Source organism: Notolepis coatsorum, assembly GCF_963971535.1.
Source record: "Notolepis coatsorum genome assembly, chromosome: 9".
Classification (NCBI taxonomy): domain Eukaryota; kingdom Metazoa; phylum Chordata; class Actinopteri; order Aulopiformes; family Paralepididae; genus Notolepis; species Notolepis coatsorum.
Window position 1 is genome coordinate 16,752,057 of NC_140173.1, and position 23,529 is coordinate 16,775,585.

The following is a 23,529-nucleotide window of genomic DNA, read 5'->3' on the forward strand; positions in this document are numbered from 1 at the left end:
CATTTAAAGCAAAGTGGGGATGTATTGGGATCCATTTTACTCTTAAGGGCAGGGGTAATATGAATGCGGTGCAAGATTCTAACTTGAATAGCCTTGGTGCGGTTGCAAACAGAGATTTTTTTTGCCTAGGTCCATGCATCCTGCCAGTCTACATCTGTGATCTCTATGTCCAGGTCTTTTTCCCAGGACTGTTTAGTAACAAGGGAAGATAAAGATGAAATAAGGTTCAGAGTACTATAGAAGATAGATATTCGTTTTTTGGGGATCTGCAAGGAGAGGGCTTTCTCCACCTGCGAGGTGGAGCTGTTAGTTAAAAGTGAGGTGTCCTTGGTGATAAACTGCCTAATTTGTAGGTATCTAAAAAATTCCGCTTTCAATAGGCCATACCGCTGCTGCAGCTGTGTAAAGGACATTAGGGTCTGGCCATCAAACAGGTGGCCAAGATCAGTTATGCCCTGCTTATGCCAGGCCTTGAAGCCGCCGCAAATTTGGTCTGGCTTAAAGTCAGGATTGCCTACGATCGGGGTAAGAGGGGAGGTCAGCTTGGCTCGGCCCTCCACCTTACGGACAGTCTTCCAGGCCTTGACGGAGCATAGTGTGATGGGGTTGGAGCATATTTTCCTAACAGACTTAAAGTCTTTGATAAATAGTAGGTTCCATAGGAGGGACTTAGACTGTGAGGATTCAATGTCCAGCCAGATTGACAGTGGGTCTGATCTGAACCAGTCGACAAGTACCCTAAGGTGTGCTGCTAGTTGGTAATGTCTAATATTAGGTAGGTCTAGACCCCCATCTTCACTATCCATCTGTAATTTGGCCCAAATGAATGAGCTTAGCCAGCCTTCTAGCACCTTGATAACCTTGTTTGTCAGCAGCACTGGGATCATTTGGAGAGGGTATAGTCTGGGGAGTACGTTCATTTTGACGAGTGCTATCCTACCCAGCCAGGAGATTGGTAAGGGGGCCCATCTAACCAAGTCTGCCCTTATGGTGTCTAAGAGGGGGGGGGGAGTTGGCCTTAAACAATGTATCATAGGTGGGTGTCACAAATACTCCTAGGTAAACAAAGCCGGAGGGCGACCAGCGAAATGGGAAATGTTTTCAAGAGCCAGACATATTGACTTTGATAATGTGCATGTATCTACAGTCAGTGGCTCTTGTATAGAGAGAGTCACAGAGTATAAATATCTTGGCCTGTGGCTCGACGAGAAATGTACAGTTCCATGTGGATAATCTTGATAAAAGAATTGTTGTTCTTATCAGTTTTGGAATATGTTGATGTAATTTATAGGCATGCTGCGGCATCAGCTCTTAAACCTCTGGATTCTGCATATCACTCAGGTCTTAGGTTTATTAATGGTGACAGATATGATACTGACCATTGTACCCCCGACAGGCAAGTGTAATAAGAGATCAATGTTTTTATTATATCTGCTCATGTCGGGTGACATACATCAGAACCCTGGTCCCGTAATGACACGGAACCAGAGACTACAGTTAAGTCAGCTGACCCAAGAAGCAGCAGCCAGCTTCGCCAGCACAACAGATCAACTGCTACCCACACAGACGGCGGCTAACGACATGATCAACGGCAACATTCCTCCTCTGCCACCTCTGCAAAAGAACCCACGAGAGGCCACAGCGAGAGGGAAGGAACCGGGGTTCACAACCGAGGCGCTCAGCACGTCGCGGGGACAAAACAGCGAGGCATCGCTCCTCACACCGGCGCCAGCCGTCGAGATCAACAGCATCCACGCAACAGCCAGCAGTTGCACCAGCCGACCAGCAAGCAGCGACACACCCTCACCGAAGCCCCAGCAGACTTGGCGAGAGGCTAGAGGGAGAGCGGCGCGGGACATCGAGACCACAAAGGACCCAACGGTTAGCTTGGCTGGCCCCGCCATGCCAGCTAGTCTACCCGGGCCGGGGCCAGGACAAAAGGCACCCCCCCTCCCCCACAATGGAGTACAATCAGACACATATGTAAACAACCAGCCCCCCCCCCCCCCACATCGCGGGCTTTCACATAGAGGAATACAGACTCCAGCAAAGGACAAAGAATCACAAGACGAAAGTCTTTCTCTGGTCTGCATCCCCTTAACAATTGTATGTACTGAGCTGTACTGTACTGTACCCATTCTGCAATCTGTTAATAAACTTTTCAATCAATCAATCAAACCCCCTCCCCCTCTCCCCACCCACGGCACAAACAGCAACAACGCCCCCCCTCCCCCCACCACAGGACAGGACACAAATGAACAGAGTTACCTCAAGTGTGACGACGTCAATCTGATTACCAGCAAAAATGGACTTCACATATTCCATCTTAATACAAATAGCCTGAGACCTAAACTGGCTGAAATCAAACAGTTGTTTTTAAACGGTAAGGCTAACATATTGTGTTTCACAGAAACAAAATTAGACTCATCTGTACAGGATCCAGAGATTGAAATTGAAAACTACTCAATAGTCAGGAGGGATAGGAACCAGTATGGAGGTGGCGTCTGTGTGTATATACACAAGGATACCAAATACATCAACCGTACTGACCTTAACCATGATGAAATTGAAACTGTTTGGATTGAAATCTTATTAGACAGGGCGAAACCAGTACTAGTAGGCACAATCTATAGACCACCAGAACAGAGTGGCTTTTATGACACACTTGATGGGTGTTTAGCTGGGGTGGAGGGGGTAGAAAAAATTCTTATTGGGGACTGGAACACGGATATGCTGCGTAAGGCAGCACCCGTCTTCAAGGCCTTAAGTAGATTTTCTGATCTGCACGGTTTCAGCCAGCTAATCACCCAACCCACAAGGGTATGCGATTCGACACAAACCACCATTGACCTCATTTTGACCTCTGACAAGTCAATGATCTCCAATAAAGGGGTGATAGCATGCGGGTTAAGTGATCATTATATGATTTTCTGTACCCGCAAAAAGCTAAAACAGAAGGCCGGCTGTCACAAAACAGTCACATCTAGAGACCTCAAAACTTACTCTAGAGAGGCCTTTAACCTAGAACTGGGGAGCTTGGACTGGTCAGATGAACTCAGTGGTACACAGGTTGAAGAAACATGGCTTGGATTCAAAACCAAATTCACAGCAATACTCAACAACATGGCACCCATAAGAACCACCAGGGTTAAAAATCGCGCTGAGGCATGGATGCACACTGAAATACTGGCCGCTATGAAAACCAGAGACAAAAAATGCTCTGAAGTCAGACAAAGCTTTCCAAAAGCTCAAACAGTGAACTCCAAGCCCACGTGGTTGAACTAAAAATCCAAAGAAACAGACTAAGAAATGACGTAAACACCATTATCAGAACCGCAAAAAGAAATTTCATCAACGACAAAACTGAGGAAAACAAAAACAAACCCCGCGAACTTTGGAAATTACTCAATAATCAACTAGGCTGCAGTAAAAAACTTAAAACCAGATTCTCAAACATAAACATAAAGACGGACAACACGCTCATCACAGACAAGCTGGATGTAGCCAATTACTTAAACATCTTCTTCACAAACATAGCCACAACACTGGTAAACAAACTACCCTCCCAATCAGGGCATTATGGGGTAGAACACATAGTAGCATACTACAAAAACCTAGGGGTCCACAAAGACGACTTCAAACTTGAAATGGTAACAACCGATGAGGTACTCAAAAGATTTAGCGCCCTCCAACCTAACAAGGCCACTGGCCATGACAACATCCCCTCCAAATTCCTCAGAGACGCAGCAGCCGCCATCACCCCAGTCATCACACACATAATAAACCTCTCTATAAAACAGGGGCACGTCCCCAAGGACTTCAAAATTGCGAGAGTGACCCCTCTGCACAAAAAGGGCAGCAAATTAGACCCAGGCAACTACCGCCCTGTTTCTATTCTTACCTCCATCTCGAAAGTCATGGAGAAAATAGTCTACGAACAGGTCGAAAAGTACCTGGCGGAAAAAAATCTAATCTACGAATTCCAATCTGGTTTCAGAACGTCCCACTCCACTGACACATGCCTCCTCTATTTGAACGACCACATCAAACAAGAGGTGGACGCGGGCAAATACTGCGGAATGGTCATGCTGGACCTACAAAAGGCCTTCGACACTGTCAATCACTCCATTCTAATGGACAAGCTAAAAGCAATTGGTTTTGATAGCTTATCAGTGAGCTGGATGCAATCCTACCTGGAGGGGAGAGAACAGATGGTAGAGGTAAACGGTACTCTATCCCCCCCCTCACAGTGAGCTGTGGTGTTCCACAAGGAAGCATACTAGGACCGCTACTCTTCCTAATTTATGTAAAAAATGACATGTCGTCAGCCTGTGACTGCAACTTGTTCCTGTTTGCGGACGACTCAGCCCTGCTGGTCTCTGACAAGAACAAATTGCAGGTTGAAAAAACCCTCAGCACGGAACTAGGCAAAATCTGCATATGGCTCGCTGATAACAAACTATCATTACACATGGGCAAAACAGAGTCCATTCTCTTCGGTTCAAATAACAAACTCAGCAAGACCGACGGCTTCTCAGTTACAGTGGGTGACAATATTGTCACAAGGAAAGACGAAATTACCTACCTGGGTTCCATCCTAGAGGCAAATCTTTCCTGTGACAAAATGGCATCCAATGTAATAAAAAAAAGTCAACCAACGAACTAGATTCTTGTACCGGATCTCCTCTCTGGTAAACAAGAATACCCTGAAGACTCTGGCAGGAGCACTCATTCAAGGGTACTATGACTATGCGTGCACCTCATGGTACCAAAGCACCTCAAAGGCGCTTAAAACAAAATTACAAACATCACAAAAGAAACTGGTCAGACTACTACTTGACCTGAACCCCAGAACCCACCTCACCCCTGCCCACTTTGACAACCTAGGATGGCTTAGAGTAGACGACAGAGTACAGCAACTTGCAATGGGCCTGGTCTTCAAGATACACTATACGACCGGGGTGCCCATGTACATGTCAAAATACTTCCCAAAGGTCAGTGAATACCACAACCACTACACCAGAGGAAGCTCAACAAATCATGTTAAACCCAGATTCGGCTCAAACAAGGGACTAAACACGTTTCGCAATTATGCCACAACAATGTGGAACGCCCTACCCAAAGCTGTAAAGGAATGTGAATCCCTGCCCACATTCAAAACCGCTCTTAAAGAGCACCTACGGCTACGGGAGGCTGCAATTCGAAACTGGCCACCGTAAATGCCCAAAACCCCCACCACCTCCTAATAGACAGTCTCCTCCCCACCGCATGTATATATCCCCTCCCCGCCGTATGTATATTTCCCTCCCACCCACCCACCCCCTCCTAATGTACAGTCCCCTCCCCATCATATGTATATACTCTGTCAGGATCTAGGGGTAACAGTACTGTATATTTGAATACTGCTTATGTCACAAATGTATCAGTACTAAATACCTATATGTCCCTATGCCATAAATGTCATATATGTTGTGTATGTCATAAATGTCTATATGAATTGAAAATGGGGGACCCTGATGGAAACAAGACAAACGTCTTTCTCAGGTCTGCATCCCCTTAACAATTGTATGTATTGAGCCGTACTGTATTGTACCCATTCTGCAATCTGTTAAATAAAGTTTTCATTCATTCATTCATTCATCCTGATAGGGTGGGTTGGCCTTCTCTTGCAGAAAGGCGCAAAAGAAAAAACACTGGTATTTATTTATTTTGAAAGCCCTTATTGGTAAGCACCACCCTGTTTATATCTCTTCAAGGCTAGATTGGAATATTGGAACCTATTCAATCTAATGATTGGATGGTTCTTAGGGTCCCTCAAGTTTAATAATAATAATAATAATATATTGGATTTTAAGAGAGAAGCGCCTTTCTCAGACTCAAGGACACTGTACAAGGAAAGGATGGAAAAAATAAGAAATAAAATTGAAAAAATATAATAAAATACATAAAAGATCTGTGTATAGTAACAACAAGAAAAAAACAAATAAGATAAAAGAGATAAAAAAGGAGGCAAGTTATGTCCAATTGGATGAAGTGGTTGAAATTAACAAACAAACAAACAAACAACAACAAAACAAAACAACGGAATCTGTGGCTTAAAAAAGTCAGGGGTGGGCTACTTGGGAGTGGGGCCGTGTTACGTGAAGGCAAGTGTGAACAGGTGGGTTTTTAGCTTGGTTTTGAAGAGGTTGATGGTGTCAGAGCCTCGGATGAGGGGGGAGAGGGATCAGTTTGTTCTGATCTAGGGAAATCAGCTTTTTCCTTTGATGCCTCTTAACTCTTGAAAGGTCCTACATCTCTCTCTGAATTTGGTGGTTCTCCCTTCTCTTAGTATGTTTAAACATGTGTTCAGACCATTGCCTGACTACCTGTAACTGTTTTAGCTGATTTTAATGATTTTAGATTATTTAATTTTTTTTATTATTATTACTCTTTTGTGTTTCATTTTCTGTGAATATTGCTTTCTATTATGTACTGTTTACATTTGTACGATCATCATTTCTGTAAATGAGGGAAACCTCAGAATCTTACGATTTTTAAATAAAGGTTGAAATGAAATATCTGCAACCCTGTTAATTGTGCTGTTGCCTGACTTGGCCAGGGCGCTCTTGTAAAAAAAAAAGATCTCAATGAGAATAATTTTTTAAACAAAGGTCCAATAATTTTTTTTTATGTTAACACATGTGCCAACGACGAGATTTCTCATCTTAACTCACCATGCGTTGAGTGCCAATGACGAGTCCTCATTATTTTATCGTTATTTCTTTTATTAGCAACATCCATTAATTTTTCATCCATCCAGCCTGACGTTATCATTGGGAATGGCTCTGAGCTCGAAAAGGGCAAATACCGGCCCCTATCGTCTCCCGGATGGTATTGCACATCATTGGATTGGATTGGCTGAAAAAGTGCATGGAAAAAATAACTCCGGTCCACGTTTTACTTCTGGGGCATGCATCTGGATACTAGAGTTGTTCCGATACCGATACCAGTATCGGAAATGCCTCCGATACAGCCTAAAATGCTGGTATCGGCGAGTATGCGTCAAGTCTAGCCTCCGATCCCATATGACGTCATTTATCTCCTGCGGAGAGTGAGGATTATAAAATTTACGTTTTTTTTAATCGACCGTGAATGAAAGTGTCAATGCTGTTTTGTCATTTAAACAGCAGATACACTTTCTTAAATTCCATTGTCCCGACAGAGCGGTGTGACGGGGAGCTCGGATGTGTTTTGCTTGCCGGTAGGGCTGAAGCTTCGTTCGATGGCACAAGCTTCGAACATAAAAAGAAATAAAAAAATGTGCCTCCAAAATCTTGCGCCTCCATTCCAATGAAACGAAAGTAAGCGGCGCCTCGACTCCACCTCTCTACAACAAGCATGTGGAGATTATCTGTGTTGAAAACAACAAGGACTTGTGCAGCAGACATGTCGACGAAGAAGTCATCAGACGTGTGGTTACACTTTAAAATATGCAAAGACAATGCCCAAAAAGCCGAGTGCCAGATATGCCAGAAGAAAATGGCATATCACAACTCTACAACAACTTTGTCAAATCACCTAGAAAACGTAAGTATCGTTGTACACAACGGCGACGCCACACAAAACATTAATAAGGCTATGCCTATGCTGCTATGACTAATGTGTTACCAAGTTGGCTAATTTAATTGTAATCATCTGCTTTTGTAGGTGCATTGTCTGATATAATTACAAATTATAAATTATAAATTAAATATAATATAATTGTTTGCTTGATAGACGAAGGTTGCAACATAATTATGTAATGTCATGTCGTTGGCTGTGAGAGCAGCCCCACTGCACCCAGGCAGCGCAGCCGAGTGAAACCTTGTTGGCTGCGTCACAGTCACGAAAGGGGCTACTTAATTAATTAATCCAATCCACTTTATTTATAGAGCACATTTAAAAACAACAAAGTTTACCAAAGTGCTGTACAAGTCCCACAACATAAGATAAAAAAAAAATATTATAATTAATATTATTATTTCTTTTTTTCAAAGCATCGAATTAAAATCGAAGCTCGGCCCCGAAGCTTCGATTGCCAAAAAAACATCCACTTTAACGTTACATCAAATCAGATGATCGCCTGTCCTTTCTCCAGGACCTGACACTGGCCGTCTATCAACAATAATGCACCCACGGTGAATCATATTCAAGCCAAGTAGCTACTGACTAGCGTTAGCTGACTAACGTTATCAAATATCAATGTGAAAACCTTGCGGGGAAGACGAGCTAGGTCAGCTAGCTTAGCTTGATAACGGTGCCTTGGCTAAAGTTGGGGCTATTCATAATCCAGCAATAATGGCTGCAGAACTGCAAGCAATGTACAGCAAGTTCCAAGTGCCAAAGGATAAGAGTCTGAGGCGGAGTCTCAAAAGAGAATGTTGAATATTTATTGTGCATCGAAATTCACAACATACACCCGTCTCGTTACTAGCCAACTGAACCAGTGCCTTCAGGATAGCAACAACGTACAATGTCCCAACAACTTCTTCTTCTATGGGGATTAATGGCGGGTCGCAACCACAGAAAGGCGCATACCGCCACCTACTGTACAACCCGGATGTCCCAACAACAGTTCCATGGGTGAATTATGTCTAATCACCACAAGCTAGTCATAGTATTCCCATGATGTGTTTTGCCATACAACATGGCAAATGCCCTAACTCATTGAGCACAGTTGTCAATTAATGATACAAATCTATACAATCACCTGTTGTTGAATAAATACCATTACTTTCTAGTTATTACAAAAAAAAACAGTATATGTAAAACAGTATCTGTAAAAATAATTTAATAAAAATTTTATAATTACTGAAAAACTGTGATTTGCTACCTCTCCATCTCTTTGTATTTAAATGTATTATTTGTATGCTCGCTTATGCCTGTATTTTTTACTGTTGTGAAGCACTTTGAACTGCAACCTCTGTATGAAAAGTGCTATACAAATAAAATTATTATTATAATTCATATAATATATATATATATTTTTTATGCACTGGTATCGGATCAGTACTTGGTATCGGCCGATACCCAAATCTCAGGCATCGGAATCTCAGGCACCGGAATGGAAAAAATGGTATCGGAACATCTCTACTGGATACTATTGCATTGACTGAGGGGACTGGAAGAAGTGTCGATTATCTGTTTCGGAGTATAACGATGGATCAATAAACGCGATCGATATTTGGAATGGCGATCATGAATTGGATTAATATTTTTGCAGAACATCTGATCTGAGGTAAGGACTCTATGTTACCAGTCTTGGGTTAATCAGATGTTTTTTTCACAGCGATCACAACGTGTGTGTGGCTGTGTGTGTGCGTAACGTTAACGCTAAGCGCGGCATGAATAATCGATTTTTCAGCCAGCTTCTCTAGCGTGCATAAGTACACATATACTATCGATAATCTAGCATTTATTTGATAACTATTCATAAATCAGCTGAAAAACGTGTTTTGTGTATTCCACTAAAGAGCTATTATCGCAGAATTTCTCTGAAATTACTAGAACTCTCTGAAACTATACTCGTATTCAAAACGGTATAAAACGGAAATGTACCAATGAAAAAAACAATCCGTTTCGTACATGTTGACTGCAAGCAAGTCATTGATAAGCGAGGGGTGTTTTAGACCCATATCCATTATTTAAGATATAGTTTAAGCGTTCGCAAATATCCCCGACCTGCCATTGACTAAAGCGCGGGCACTCAAGGGGTTATCTGGTCAAAGGGACATGGCACCCAATGTGTTAAGGATGGGTATATATGTTTTATAAAGTACGTACATTAAAAAAAAAAAAAATTTAATAAACAGATTTATAAAATAATAATAAAATTAAATTGTTATGGAAAGATTATCAAAGCATTTTTTTGTACAGCCTATTTGACAATTTCTTTATTCTTATCATCAGGATTTAGCATAGTAGTTTACATTACTGTATATATATCCTGAATTTATCTTTTCATTGAAGCATCATGGGAGGACATACATTTTTTCTAAGATGTATTTTTGTGTTGTTGTTTTAATAGGACAAGGGTCCATTTAGTAGTAATGGGGAATTGGAAATGCCTGGGAATTGAAGTCGCTGGAAATTACTGATGCCATTTCTTTTTGTGATATAATGCAAATCTTAGATTTTTTTTGCATTTCATGTGAGGTTTAACATAAAGTTAGATTTATTGGAATATGGAGATTTTCTTCAGATTCATCACAGTATTATGTCACCTTGAAAATGATGGTAATGAGAATCATGGAAAAACATGCATTGGTGATATATTTTGAAAGATAGGTCTTGTCTAGACTTTGCATGATTTATTTCAAGCATCTATATGAACACTGAAGATGGATGTACCCTTTAGCCTTACCTCCTCCTTCATTCACAGTTTCTTTAAGTCCTGGTGTTTTAATGCAGTCCACCAAGCAGACAGACAGCTCCTTTAGTTCCAGCTGAGAGAGGTGACTGCAAGACGCCATCTCCTCCACTGTACTGGATATCAATGGGGCTGTGGCCTAAGAATACCAGATAAAAAACAGTAACAATAAGAGTCTTGCAAAGTACAACGTTCACTCTCTCCAGAGTAATTGTAGATTGACATATTTGGGTGAGTGTTGTTTTTTTATGTTAGACATGTCTTGTCACTGGTACTTGATAATGAGAGTGTCACCTTAAAGGGATAGTTCAGAGTTGTGGACATCAAGTGGTATGAAATACTATAGTAGTATAGTTGATGCAGTGTCCTCAGTTTACACAGAGTCTCGTGGTCGGAGTTCTGACCTGGCAGAAGTTTTAATCACCCACAGCAGAAAACAGTGTGCCTCATTTTCTATGTTTCAAGAACCAGCATTTAGTGACGTCACACTGAGACTAGTTCAACACATCATGTCACTCTGAAGCATTTAGTGACGTCACACTGAGACTAGTACAACACATCATGTCACTCTGAAGCATTTAGTGACGTCACAGTGAGACTAGTTCAACACATCATGTCACTCTGAAGCATTTAGTGACGTCACAGTGAGACTAGTTCAACACATCATGTCACTCTGAAGCATTTAGTGACGTCACACTGAGACTAGTTCAACACATCATGTCACTCTGAAGCATTTAGTGACGTCACACTGAGACTAGTTCAACACATCATGTCACTCTGAAGCATTTAGTGACGTCACACTGAGACTAGTTCAACACATCATGTCACTCTGAAGCATTTAGTGACGTCACACTGAGACTAGTTCAACACATCATGTCACTCTGAAGCATTTAGTGATGTCACACTGAGACTAGGTCAACACATCATGTCACTCTGAAGCATTTAGTGATGTCACACTGAGACTAGGTCAACACATCATGTCACTCTGAAGCATTTAGTGACGTCACACTGAGACTTGTTCAACACATCATGTCACTCTGAAGCATAGGACATGTTTTCTGCTGTGGATGATTAAAACTTTTGCCTGGTTATTGTGTGGAATAACACTTTTTTGTCTCATGACCTTGTTTGCTGCCTGTCTGAAGCTTCCCGGTTCACTCAGAAGCAGGCCAGAACTCTGACCATGGTACTCTGTGAGTTAAGCTAATGACATCGCATCAACTATACTACTAGCAAGTATTTCATACCACTTACTGTCCAAAAATCCAAACTATCCAAACTATCCCTGAACCAAGCCTACACTCACCTAGACAAGCCGGGGAGCACTGTGAGAATCATGTTCTTTGACTTCTCCAGTGCTTTCGATACCATAAGGCCTGGGCTACTGGGTGAGAAGTTGGAGGCGATGCAAGTAGAGGCCCCCCTGGTGTCCTGGGTTGTGGACTATCTGACAAGAAGACCACAGTACGTGCGCCTACGGAGCTGTGTCAGACAGACTGGTCAGCAACACCGGGGCCCCGCAGGGGACAGTCCTCTCTCCCTTCCTCTTCACTGTCTACACCAACGACTTCCACTATCGGTCAGAGTCCTGCCACCTTCAGAAGTTTTCTGATGACTCTGCGATAGTGGGATGTATAAAGGACGGTGACGAGAGAGAATACCGGGAACTGGTAGTGGACTTTGTCACATGGTGCGACAAAAACCACCTGCAGCTAAATGTGGCGAAGACCAAGGAACTGGTGGTGGAGCTAGGGAGGAGGAGGAGTGCACCCGTGACCCCCGTTTCCATCAGGGGAGTTGATGTGGACATGGTTGAGGTGTACAAATACCTCGGTGTGCACATTGACAACAAACTGAACGGGTCAAAACATGCAGAAGCACTATACAAGAAGGGCCAGAGCCGACTACTTCCTCAGAAGGCTGAGATCCTTCAATGTCTGTACAAGGATGTTGAGGATGTTTTATGAGTCGGTGGTGGCGGGCGCCTTCTTGTACGCTGTGACCTGCTGGGGCAGCGGACTGAGAGCAGTGGACACAACCAGGCTGGATAAGCTGGTCAGGAAGGCCAGCAGCGTGGTTGGGGTTGAGCTGGACTCTCTAGCGAGGGTGGCGGAGAGGAGGAGCCTCGCTAAGCTCCAGGCCATCAGGGAAAACCCCACCCATCCACTATACACAGACTTGGCTGACAGGAGGAGCATGTTCAGTGCTAGGCTCACACTACCCAAATGCAGCACTGAACGGCACAGGAAGTCCTTCATTCCAACAGCCATCAGACTATATAATGCATCACTGTGCCTCACTGCATCACTGAGCACAGAGCGGCAGCTCAATAGTGGCAGGAGGACGTGACTAGCGGCCTCCAGGCTCCACAACAGGGGGCAGCGACGGCTGCCAGACATTTATCTAAGTCTTATTGGATTCCAAGGAGGACAATACACTACCTAAAGCATACTGCACCTAGTTACACTGAATACTGGAATATATAGTTCATATTTCATTTAGTTAGACTTAGATTTAAATTATAATTATAATTATATTGACCAAATTGGTTACCCCATGCTCAGTATGCTCAGTATATTCTTACTGTACTTATTTCTGTATATATTATTTCATTTCATTTTATCCTATTTTATTTTACTCTACTCTTATCCTAGGCAACTTGATTTGATTTGTGTTATTATTCTAATTTGTGACCTGTCCTGTCTAAATGTTTAAATGTTGAGCGATTTGCAGTGTCTAATTTCCCACGGGATAATAAAAGTATTTCTATTCTATTCTATTCTATTCTTAACTCACAAGTCAGACAAGTGTTTGGCCATGCCCAGTTTCCCCACATGCTGGGGTACAAGATGGGCCAAACAGGGTATTATGCTGCTTGGAGTTTAATCAAATCACATGCTCTCTTGGTGTCAGATTCCAATCCTGTTACCCTGTTTTAGCCTGGCATGGCCCGATACCCGTATCAATACATCCCTGGAAGGCAATCGTTCACTAGGTCAAACTTAGACGCGGTCCTCTACATGCTCCATCGGGCCTACTCCTACCTGGATGAGCCGGGGAGTTATGCGAGGATTATGTTTTTTGATTTTTCGAGCGCTTTTAATACTATTCAACCTCCCATACTCAAAGACAAGCTCAGGAAGATGGGGGCATTGGGGGTGGATCCCTCCTTCACTTCCTGGATCACAGATTACCTGACAGACCGACCACAGTTTGTCAGAATGGGCAACTGTGTCTCGGAGACAGTGGTCAGCAGCACTGGGGCTCCACAGGGGACTGTTCTCGCTCCGTTCCTGTTCACCCTCTACACGGCAGACTTCAACTACAACTCTGAGTCTTGCCACGTCCAAAAATACTCGGACGACACAGCGATTGTGGCGTGTGTGAGGAAGGGACAGGAGGGAGAGTACAGGGACCAGGTGGGAGCCTTCAGCGACTGGAGCGAACGGAACAGCCTTCTCCTGAACGCAAAAAAGACCAAGGAGATGGTACTGGATTTCCGCAGGTCGAAACCACCTCTGCAACCAGTCAGCATACGAGGAAACAACATTGCGACGGTGCAGACATACAAATATTTAGGCGTGCACCTGGACGATAAGCTGGCCTGGGCTGCTAACGCGGAAGCGCTTTACAAGAAAGGACAGAGCAGGCTGTTCTTCCTTAGGAGGCTCAGGTCTTTTAATGTGTGTGGGGAAATGTTGTTCATGTTCTATCAGGCAGTGGTGTCAATTGTGCTCCTCTATGCCGCTGTCTGTTGGGGTGGTAATACCACGGCCAGGGATACCAGACGGCTGGATAAGCTGGTCAAGAAGGCTGGCTCAGTGGTAGGGAGGAGACTGGACCCACTGGGGACCGTGGTGGAGAGCCGCACTCAGAGCAAGCTGCTGGCCATCATGGGCAATACCAACCACCCTCTCCACCACACCCTGGTGGGGCAGAGCAGCAGTCGCAGCGGACGGCTCATCTCCCTGCACTCACGGACTGAGCGGCACAGGAGGTCCTTTGTCCCCACAGCCATCAGACTGTACAACAGCGTATTATAGTGCGGGGGACCTGACCTCTGACCCACACACCTGTTTTTACCTGTTTTTTTTACACCTGTTTTTACACCTGTTTTTATACAACTGCTTTTATCTAATCACGCTCATATTTAATATTGATGGGTATGATTTAATTGAATTTTATCATGTACTTATTTTTAACTCATGATGCAGACATAACGTGCAATAACTGTATGGGAACGGTCAATGTCTGTATACTATGTGAGCTGCGAGATACCCTGAATTTCCCCAAGGGGATTAATAAAGTATCTATCTATCTATCTATCTACTTTGAATTTGTTCATAATAATAATAACTTTATTTATATAGCACTTTTCATACAAGATGCAGCCCAAAGTGCTTCACATTACATGATAAAAGAAAGATAAAACAATGAATAATAACAGATTAAAAAAAGAAAAGAAGAAAAAAAGAACATAAAGTAAACCACACAGTCAAAATCACAAGTAAAGAAAATGGATAAAATCGAGTATTTAAAGAAAAATAATAAAAATAGTTGCTAATTAAAAGCAATATTAAAAAGGTATGTTTTCCACTGAGCCAGCCTCTCTAATATTTTTTGGGATTGTGTTCCACAGCTGTGGTGCATAGAATTTAAAAGCAGATGCCCCAATTTTCCTTTGGGGCACCCCAGGAACAATTAAAAGACCAGCTGTGGAGGACCTTAGGGCTCGTGAGGGGACATAAAAGGACAGGAGATCAGAAATGTACGATGGTGCTAAATTGTTAAGAGCTTTAAAAACAAGTAGAAGGATTTTAAAATCAATTCTAAATACAGGAAGCCAATGCAATGCTGCTAAAACTGGACATATTCACTTATGCTCAACCAATGTATTGAAGAGTATACACTTTGTTTGGATTGTAATAAGGGGTGTGTGCACAGATAACTAGTTTGCCAGCTAACCACTTATGTGAAATGAACCAGATATTCAAAACGGTTAATTTGGAAATTATTTTGATACTGATACCAAAAAGATGTCATATCACATTGTAACTGGTATTGGAAAACTCAATACCATAATAATGTCAAAACTAGCAAAGAGTCTACCCAAAAAGAGTAGATTCCATGTTTATCAACAGGGAGGGCAGGGGGATCTCCTCTGCTCTCAAAATAGTCTGGGAAAAGGACTTAGGGGTCACATTTGAGGAGGAGGACTGGGACATAATCTCGGGGATCCCCAAACAGGTGTCCAGGGATATTAGAACAAGGCTAATACAATTCAAGATCTTCCACCGCATTTATTGGACCCCCTCTACAATGTATAGACTGGGCCTGAAAGAGAACCCAGATTGCTGGAAATGCCAGACAGGGGAGAGGGACCTAGTCCATGCACTTTGGTCATGTACGAAAATCATAGATTTCTGGAGTAACATCCACGACTACATCACAGAGGTCACAGGGAAGCAGTATGAGTTCTGCTCTGGTTTATATATCCTGGGGGATCCCTGCAGTCTTAGCCGTATCGCAAAGCCCCTAGCTGATTGGATACAGACTAGTATTATGATAGGCAAACAGATCATAATGAGAGGCTGGAAGGCACCAGGAGGCCCGTCATTTCGATAGTGGAGTGGCGAACTGGGTAGGGTAGCTGCCTATGAGAAGATATCTTTTAGTTTAGGAGAGAAAGGAGAAAAATATATTAGCAAATGGGGGAAATATCTGCAATTTCACTCATTATAACTGGAGGGGGGGCACACTTGCCTAAGACAGCGACGATGCACATGAGTATTTATTTTTTATTTAACCTTTATTTATCCAGGCAAGCAATTAAGAACAAATTCTTATCTTATTCGTATCTCTATACAAGTGTGAGTAAATAGGCTTCGGAGTCGTAAAGGTGGGGAAGGTACAGATACTTTGGATCACACTGGACCAGTGAGAGTAGAGGGTACGGCTCAGGTTCAGGAGAAAGAAACTTAGGTGAAAGAATACCTGACAAATGCATTATATACATGTCGACAAGATTGGCTCTATGTATTAATTTTTTTTTTTTGTTTTGTGTAGTTTCTTTTTGCTCTGTTAGTACTTTTCATTCTATTTTTGGGTTTAGTTTTTGTGAAATTTTCGTTTGTGTTTTTTTTCTTCTTTTTTCCTGTCTCCCCCCATGTGGGGCGGTGTCATTGTAGCCTGGATGTTAGTGGTCTAGGTGTGTGTGTTGTCCTTCAGGACCGACCCATGTTGATTCACAAGATATGTCATCATTAACACTTTGATTGCCTAAGGCTAAATTCATTATCAACCATAGGTTGCCGGCTCTATTTGTCTATGGAGAAATTCCCCTTCTTTGCAGGGCTATAACTTTTTAAATTCTATTGCTACATTGCCATTATTAGGGCCCATTCAAAGTCCTATATGTATTGTTCATTGTGTAGCAACGTTAAACTTTTTCATTCACATATTCATAGTAAAGTATGGTCTAATGTATAAGTATGTTTTCATCTCTTTCTGCAGCTTTCTCCAGAACGTGATCTATAGCCCCAAATGCATTATATTGATGATGAAATACAGTTTGATGGCAATCGGGGCGATATAAAAAATGTCAATTGGACGTACTTCTAGAATGATCTACGTATGATCTGATGATGACCGGATGGGCGGGGGATCGTTTATAATTCCGTGGGCAGCGTTATATCATTCATCTAGTGTGGGTCATATGTTCATCATAACAGTTTATATGAAACACGTTCAAAAATAACGCTGAATCTTACCGTATCTTCCTCGCGCCGTTGGACGATCAGCGTGGTGTAGACCGTTTTCGATTATGGGATGTTTATCCTGATGAACCATTTCCAGCTTGTATAATAGTATATACGTCCAAATCATGTTGTTTATCGATTATTATTTTGCAACGGATCGCTATGTATTGTGACGAGCTAGAATGCCGGGACAAATACCGAGTGCCCGGAAGTAATATAGGTGAATAGCACATCGTCCATGTAACATCCTGTTAGGCGATTTTCTCAGTCCTTGCCCCACAATGGTGGAATGAACTACCCACCCCAGTTAGGACAGCCGAAACCCGTCCAATCTTTCGCCGTCAACTAAAGACGCAAATCTAACCCTAACTAACCTTACTGTCATGCACTTGTCCTAATAAACTAACCTACACTGTAGCACTCAACACTTTGATGAACATTGTTACTCAGCTGATAGAGTTGTGCCCTTCCTGATGACTTGTCGTACAGAACTTGGAAAAAAGCGTCAGCTAAATGACTAAATGTAAATGTAAGGTCGCTTTCACACCTGAGCTCTTTGGTCCGCTTTAAATCGAACCCTGGTTTGTTTCCTCAGATAGCCCGGTTGGTTTTGGGTGGTGTGAAAGCTCCTTCGACCAAACAAGTGAACTCAGATGTATCTCTGTAGCCAAAATGGCCAATATGTGCCCACTTCTATCATTGTTATATCCAAGGGCGTGCCACAGGGATCGGTCATGGGACTGTTATTATTCATTTTATATATTAACAGTCCTGATAAAAATGTCTCAAATACTAAGATTTCATTTGTATGCCAATGATACTCTGATATACTGCTCTGCGTCTACATTACATCAGGCTCTTTGTCAACTACAACTTGTTTTTAATATTGTACAATGTACCCCGTGTGACTAAAAACTTGTTTTGAACGCTGACAAAACTAAACTTATGGTGTTTTTAAATGCTAAATCCAAGCCACTGAACCGTCCTTCTATCGCCACTTTTCAGGGCCTTGAGATTGAGACTGTATCTCAATATAAGTATCTAGGATTCATAATTGATGATTCTCTTTCTTTTAAGCCTCACACTCAGCAACTAGCTAAAAAACTGAAGTTCAAACTGTTTTTTTATTTTAGGAACAAGGCTTGTTTCTCCTTCGAGGCTAAAAAGAGGCTGGTTGCTGCCATTTTTATGTGTGTGCTGGACTATGGCGATGTTATATACATGCATGCATCCTCGAAATGCCTACACTCGCTGGATTCTGTCCATGGAGCGCTGAGATTTATCACACATTTTTAAGTCCTTACTCATCACTGTACTTTGTATTCTCGGGTGGGATGGTCTGCCCTGTCCACCCACAGAATCAACCATTGGCATATATCCTTATTTATAAGGCTATCCTTGGACTGCTGCCAACTTACCTACAGATGTACATTCTCCAAAAAAGTATGGGCAGTTATAGTCTTCGTTCCCAGGGCTTATTTTTACTAACTGTCCCTCGGGTCCGTACTGAACTGGGAAAAAGGGCGTTCAGGTATGCAGCTCCCTCCACCTGGAATCTGCTACAAAACCACCTGAATTTGCATGAGCTGCTCTCACTGGTTGCTTTTAAAAACACTTCTAAGTTATATGGAATCCAGCACATCTGGCTGCAGATGTTTTGAATGACTATGAATGGTTCTGTGAATTGTCCTTGTGAATTGTCCTTGTTTTTGTTTGTTTTAATTGCTATATGTTTTTATTTTTTTATTTTATTGCTTTCGTCTGTCAATGTGAAATTGTAACTGTGTTGCTGCCTATCTTGGCCAGGACACTCTTGTAAAATATGTTTAATCTCAATGAGACTTTTTCTGGTTAAATAAAGGTTAAATAAAAAATATTTTTAAAATGTTTTTGGAGTGGAGGAGTCAACCCTGGAGTCCTGGAGTCTTGCATTCAAACCTAAGAAAGATATGTGATGTATTTTTTTTCATCCACTAGTCAACCCTAAGTAAGATCTGGTCACATGATTTTTTGTTCATCCACTAGTGATATATTTTGTTCATAATAGCCCAACCATAAGCATAACAACTGAAGCATAATACCACCTCAGAGAGCATATGGTGTTGGCTAGGTCCGGGTATGTGGTCATCTTTCTTGTCTGCAGCCGGTGAAACAGCTCTTGCATGTTTGTTGGGGCCGTCACTGAGGTCATTCTTTCCCTGGGACATCTTCACTGGACACGGCTCTGTAAAGTCCATAATTTAAAGCAGATGAAAATGTTCAGTTAGGCTGTATGGATATAGCAATTGTACACTAGAAAGGTAGTAATGTAAATATATAATTTAATAAAGTATGTAAACAAAGTTTAAGGTTTCTCCGCTCTCTTTTTGTCTCTTCCACATGCATGTTTTGATTCTGTAGGTGAGGGGGGGGGGGGGGGGCATCTTCATCTTTACTTTCCTGATATGTCTCTCCATTCTGGTCATTTCAGTTTGCTGTCTCTCCTCTTCCCTTTATAGGAATTCCTCAAATATGTTTTTATGCTCCTCTCTTACACATCTTTGTAAAGAAACTACAGCTTTCTAGCGCTGCCTCCTTAGCATGGCATGGCATCCAAGGTAATAAAAAAAGTCAACCAACGAACTAGATTCTTGTACCGGATCTCCTCGCTGGTAAATAAGAATACCCTGAAGACTGGCAGGAGCACTAATTCAAAGGTACTACGACTATGCTTGCACCTCATGGTACCAAAGCACCTCAAAGGCGCTAAAAACAAGATTACAAACATCACAAAACAAACTGGTCAGACTACTACTTGACCTTACTCCTAGAACCAACCTCATCCCTAACCACTTTGACAACCTAGGATGGCTTAGAGTAGACGACAGAGTACAGCAACTTGCAATGGGCCTGGTCTACAAGATACACGATACGACTAAGGTACCCATCCATGTACATGTCAAAACACTTCCCAAAGGTCAGTGAATACCACGATCACAACACCAGAGGGAGTTCCACAAATCATGTTAAACCCAGATTCGGCACAAACAAGGGACTAAACGCGTTTCGCAATTATGCCACATCAATGTGGAACGCCCTACCCACAGCTGTAAAGGAATGTGAATCACTACCCACATTCAAAACCGCTAATTCGAAACTGGCCCCTGTAACAGGGCTGTACGTAAACTTTTTTTGCACATAGCACTGGTGCTACATAGGTTGATCGTTTTGTAGCACAGGCCAAAATCTTGTAGCACAAGTATAAAACGTGTTATATTTGTAACAGTCACAAATGTGCCTATTGTATTTGTGTTATTTAGTTGCAGTGCCATGTTTGGCTGTCATTTTCATGCTGACAAGTTGACGTCACACAGCCAGACATGTTATGTGTAAGGAATTATGGGATTTGGTGTTGGATGTATGGACTCTATAGGTGGGAATCACCAGTTTCATCACGATACGATATAGATTCTTTGGACAACGATACGATATTTGCCAATATCTGCCACGATACGATACGATGCAGGTGCCTGCAATCGATATGAGACGATATCATAAGCCCATTTAACACAATCAGTAACATTTAGAGCAACTAAAAAAAGGTAATGAAAATATAATTTGAAAAAAAATTATTTAGCTCTTCCAGACATTTAAATGAAAAATCTATTGTTTTTAATACAAATAAACCTCCTGTTCACTGTAAAGTGCCACATTTTGATATATTGAGCTTTAAACTTCAAGTAAATTCTTTTGGAACTCACAACACGCAACCTAAAACCCCTTCCTCTCCCAAACCGTTTCTACAATTGTTTTATGTTGCATGCTGATCATGAATTCATTTATTATTATTTATTTTTTTATATTTGAATATCAACATTATCTGTCCATCCTCGGTTTACTATAATATACTCCTGACTTCATCGTCTTTCCAAACGCGCACACACACACAGAGAAAGGGAGAGTGCCGCCCCCCCCCCCCTTTCCCTTTCCTCAGTCCCCACTTTCTGCTGTTCTCTCTATGGCTCTGCCTCTGATCAGGATTAGCTTGCTAGCTTACGCTACTTACTTACTTACTTACGCCTTTTACCCCGTTTGGGGCATAGGCCGTCAACAAGGGTTCTCCAAGCATCCCGATCCTGAGCCAACCTCTCAAGCTGGCCCCAGGTTAGCTTACGCTAACGTAACGTTAATTTCTGGCGATGTGGGCATAAAGGAATGGCGACGATGCAAAGCATGTTAGATGCATTTGACCCGTTGTGAGAAAAAAAACAGCACAGACTTATTTCGGGTCGCAAAATAGGCGCACTGCTGTGTAGCCCTGCTCTGCTTAATGCCAGCAGACATTAGCACGGACTGGGCGGATACGACTCGCCGAGTTGCCACGAGATTTTCAAAATAAGAGTATCGATATGAACCAAACGTTGCTAGCTGCCGGAGCCATAGATATTATAGCTGGAGCTGCGCATGGGCGGAAATGAGACCCGCCACAGGATTTTCAAAATAAGAGTATCGATATGAACCGAATGCCTATCGCACCAGTGCTACTGAAGTAAATCCATTCATCGCACAGACCGATGTTGCTGTAGCACGTGCAACATATATCTCGCACTGTACAGCCCTGCATTGTGATGAAATATAGTAATGCATAATTTAGGCACCTTTAGTTTAGTTTATTTCGTTTATAAAGGACAGTGTGTACTGACAATCATTTACATTAAACAAATGGATGGGTGCACTAGATTTAGCAAGAAGCTATCATTTCCATCTATAGTCCTATGTACTGTAATGTTACATAGCTGTTTAAGTTTATTTAGTTTATAAAGGACAGTGTGTAATGACAATCGTTTGCCTTAAACAAATGGATGGGTGCATTAGATTTAGCTAGAAGCTATCATTTCCATCTATAGTCCTATGTACTGTAACGTTACATAGCTATTTAAGTTTATTTCGTTTATAAAGGACAGTGTGTAATGACAATCGTTTGCATTAAACAAATAGATGGGTGCACTAGATTTAGCAAGAAGCTATCATTTACATCTATAGTCGTATGTACTGTAACATTACATAGCTATTTAATCACAATAGTGTCGCACGTGTTTTTGCGGGTCCAGTCCGCGGTACGTTGACAGAATTTGCAAAACACCTTATCGCCGGAGGCATAAAAGTCATTAGGATACTGCTCTGCTCTGACTTTAGGGCTTATTGCGGAATTTCTTAGCTTCTTGACGACGTTAACACCGAATCAGCGAGACGGCAGACGCTTGGACACCGCTGTGTTGTGTGTAACACGCAGCGAACCCCGCCTGCCCGGTCATGTTTGCTTTGCAACAAATGTTCCACCCAAAAACGGAATTTCAGTCCAGATTAGGCCAAATTCTGCAATATTCCACGTTTTGCAGTTGCTTCCATTTTTATTGGTCAATTCCGTGATTCCGTCCGCGATTCCGTGAACGCGGATTTCATATGGCTCTAGGTGCAGGTCAAAACAGGTCACAGCTTAATTTTTTTTTTTTTTTTTTTTTTTCATACTATTCACATTGTCAATTGACTTGATACAGTTTATTTTGGTTGCTGTACTGTAACTAGGGTATTAATTAACAAAGTTAAAAAATCTAAATGCAAACATGTTACTTCCGGTTCCGGAAGTTAGGAACCGGTTCCTATTAGAACCGGTTCTCGGTGCCCAACCCTACTTGACACACTGCTTTGAGACAGGATGGTACCGATATACCGATATTGTCCAACTCTTAATTTCCGATACCGATATCAACCGATACCGATATATGCAGGGTTTCCCCCCCCAAAAAACTGAATAATTTCAGGTAATTAACATTACATATGTCTTGTTGTGTAATTAACATAACATTATGCATACTTTTGACAACAAATAAAATCAGAATTTGTTCTTACTTGCTTGCCTGGGTAAATAGAGGTTATAGAAATGTAAAAAAAAATTTAAAAACAAAAATTGAAAACAGATAGCGATATTTTCCGATATCTCATTTGAATGCCAATATCGGCCGATAATATCGGACATCCCTAGTTAAAACCTTTTAATCTAACGTTAGCATTAAGCTAGCTAACAACACTTCCGGTCCTCTTTCACTCGTCTCTCGTAAGCTACGTCATCCCCCGCTAAAAGTCACAGGAAATGTAGTAAATACAACAGTCCTTCCATAATTCCATGAATTATGACAGTAGCCACTACAGTAACATCATTAAGTCTGCTATAAGCCATTATCCCTCTCGTGTGTGTGTCTTTATGCAGATCTTTATGCAGTTTTAAAGCACCTTGGCTTTGTTCTGAATGCACTTTGTTGTAGTTATCCTACAGAGAAAAGAAAATGCACTTGACTTTAATGCACATTTTGTTGTATGCAAAGAGAAAATGTTTAAATTGTA

At 42.0% G+C, this 23,529-nt stretch overlaps 1 protein-coding gene across 1 annotated transcript in view; it reads right to left on the reverse strand.

Annotated features, from left to right (window-relative positions):
* Nucleotides 1-23,529, reverse strand: part of LOC311234553 (uncharacterized protein) — a gene marked incomplete at both ends in the record, with an annotated part of 42,554 nt that overhangs the window by 11,427 nt on the left and 7,598 nt on the right. The window contains 2 exons of the mRNA XM_084321802.1: nt 10,385-10,529; nt 19,233-19,372. Coding sequence (XP_084177928.1) covers nt 10,385-10,529; nt 19,233-19,372 — 285 coding nt within the window. The remainder of the gene's footprint in view (nt 1-10,384; nt 10,530-19,232; nt 19,373-23,529) is intronic.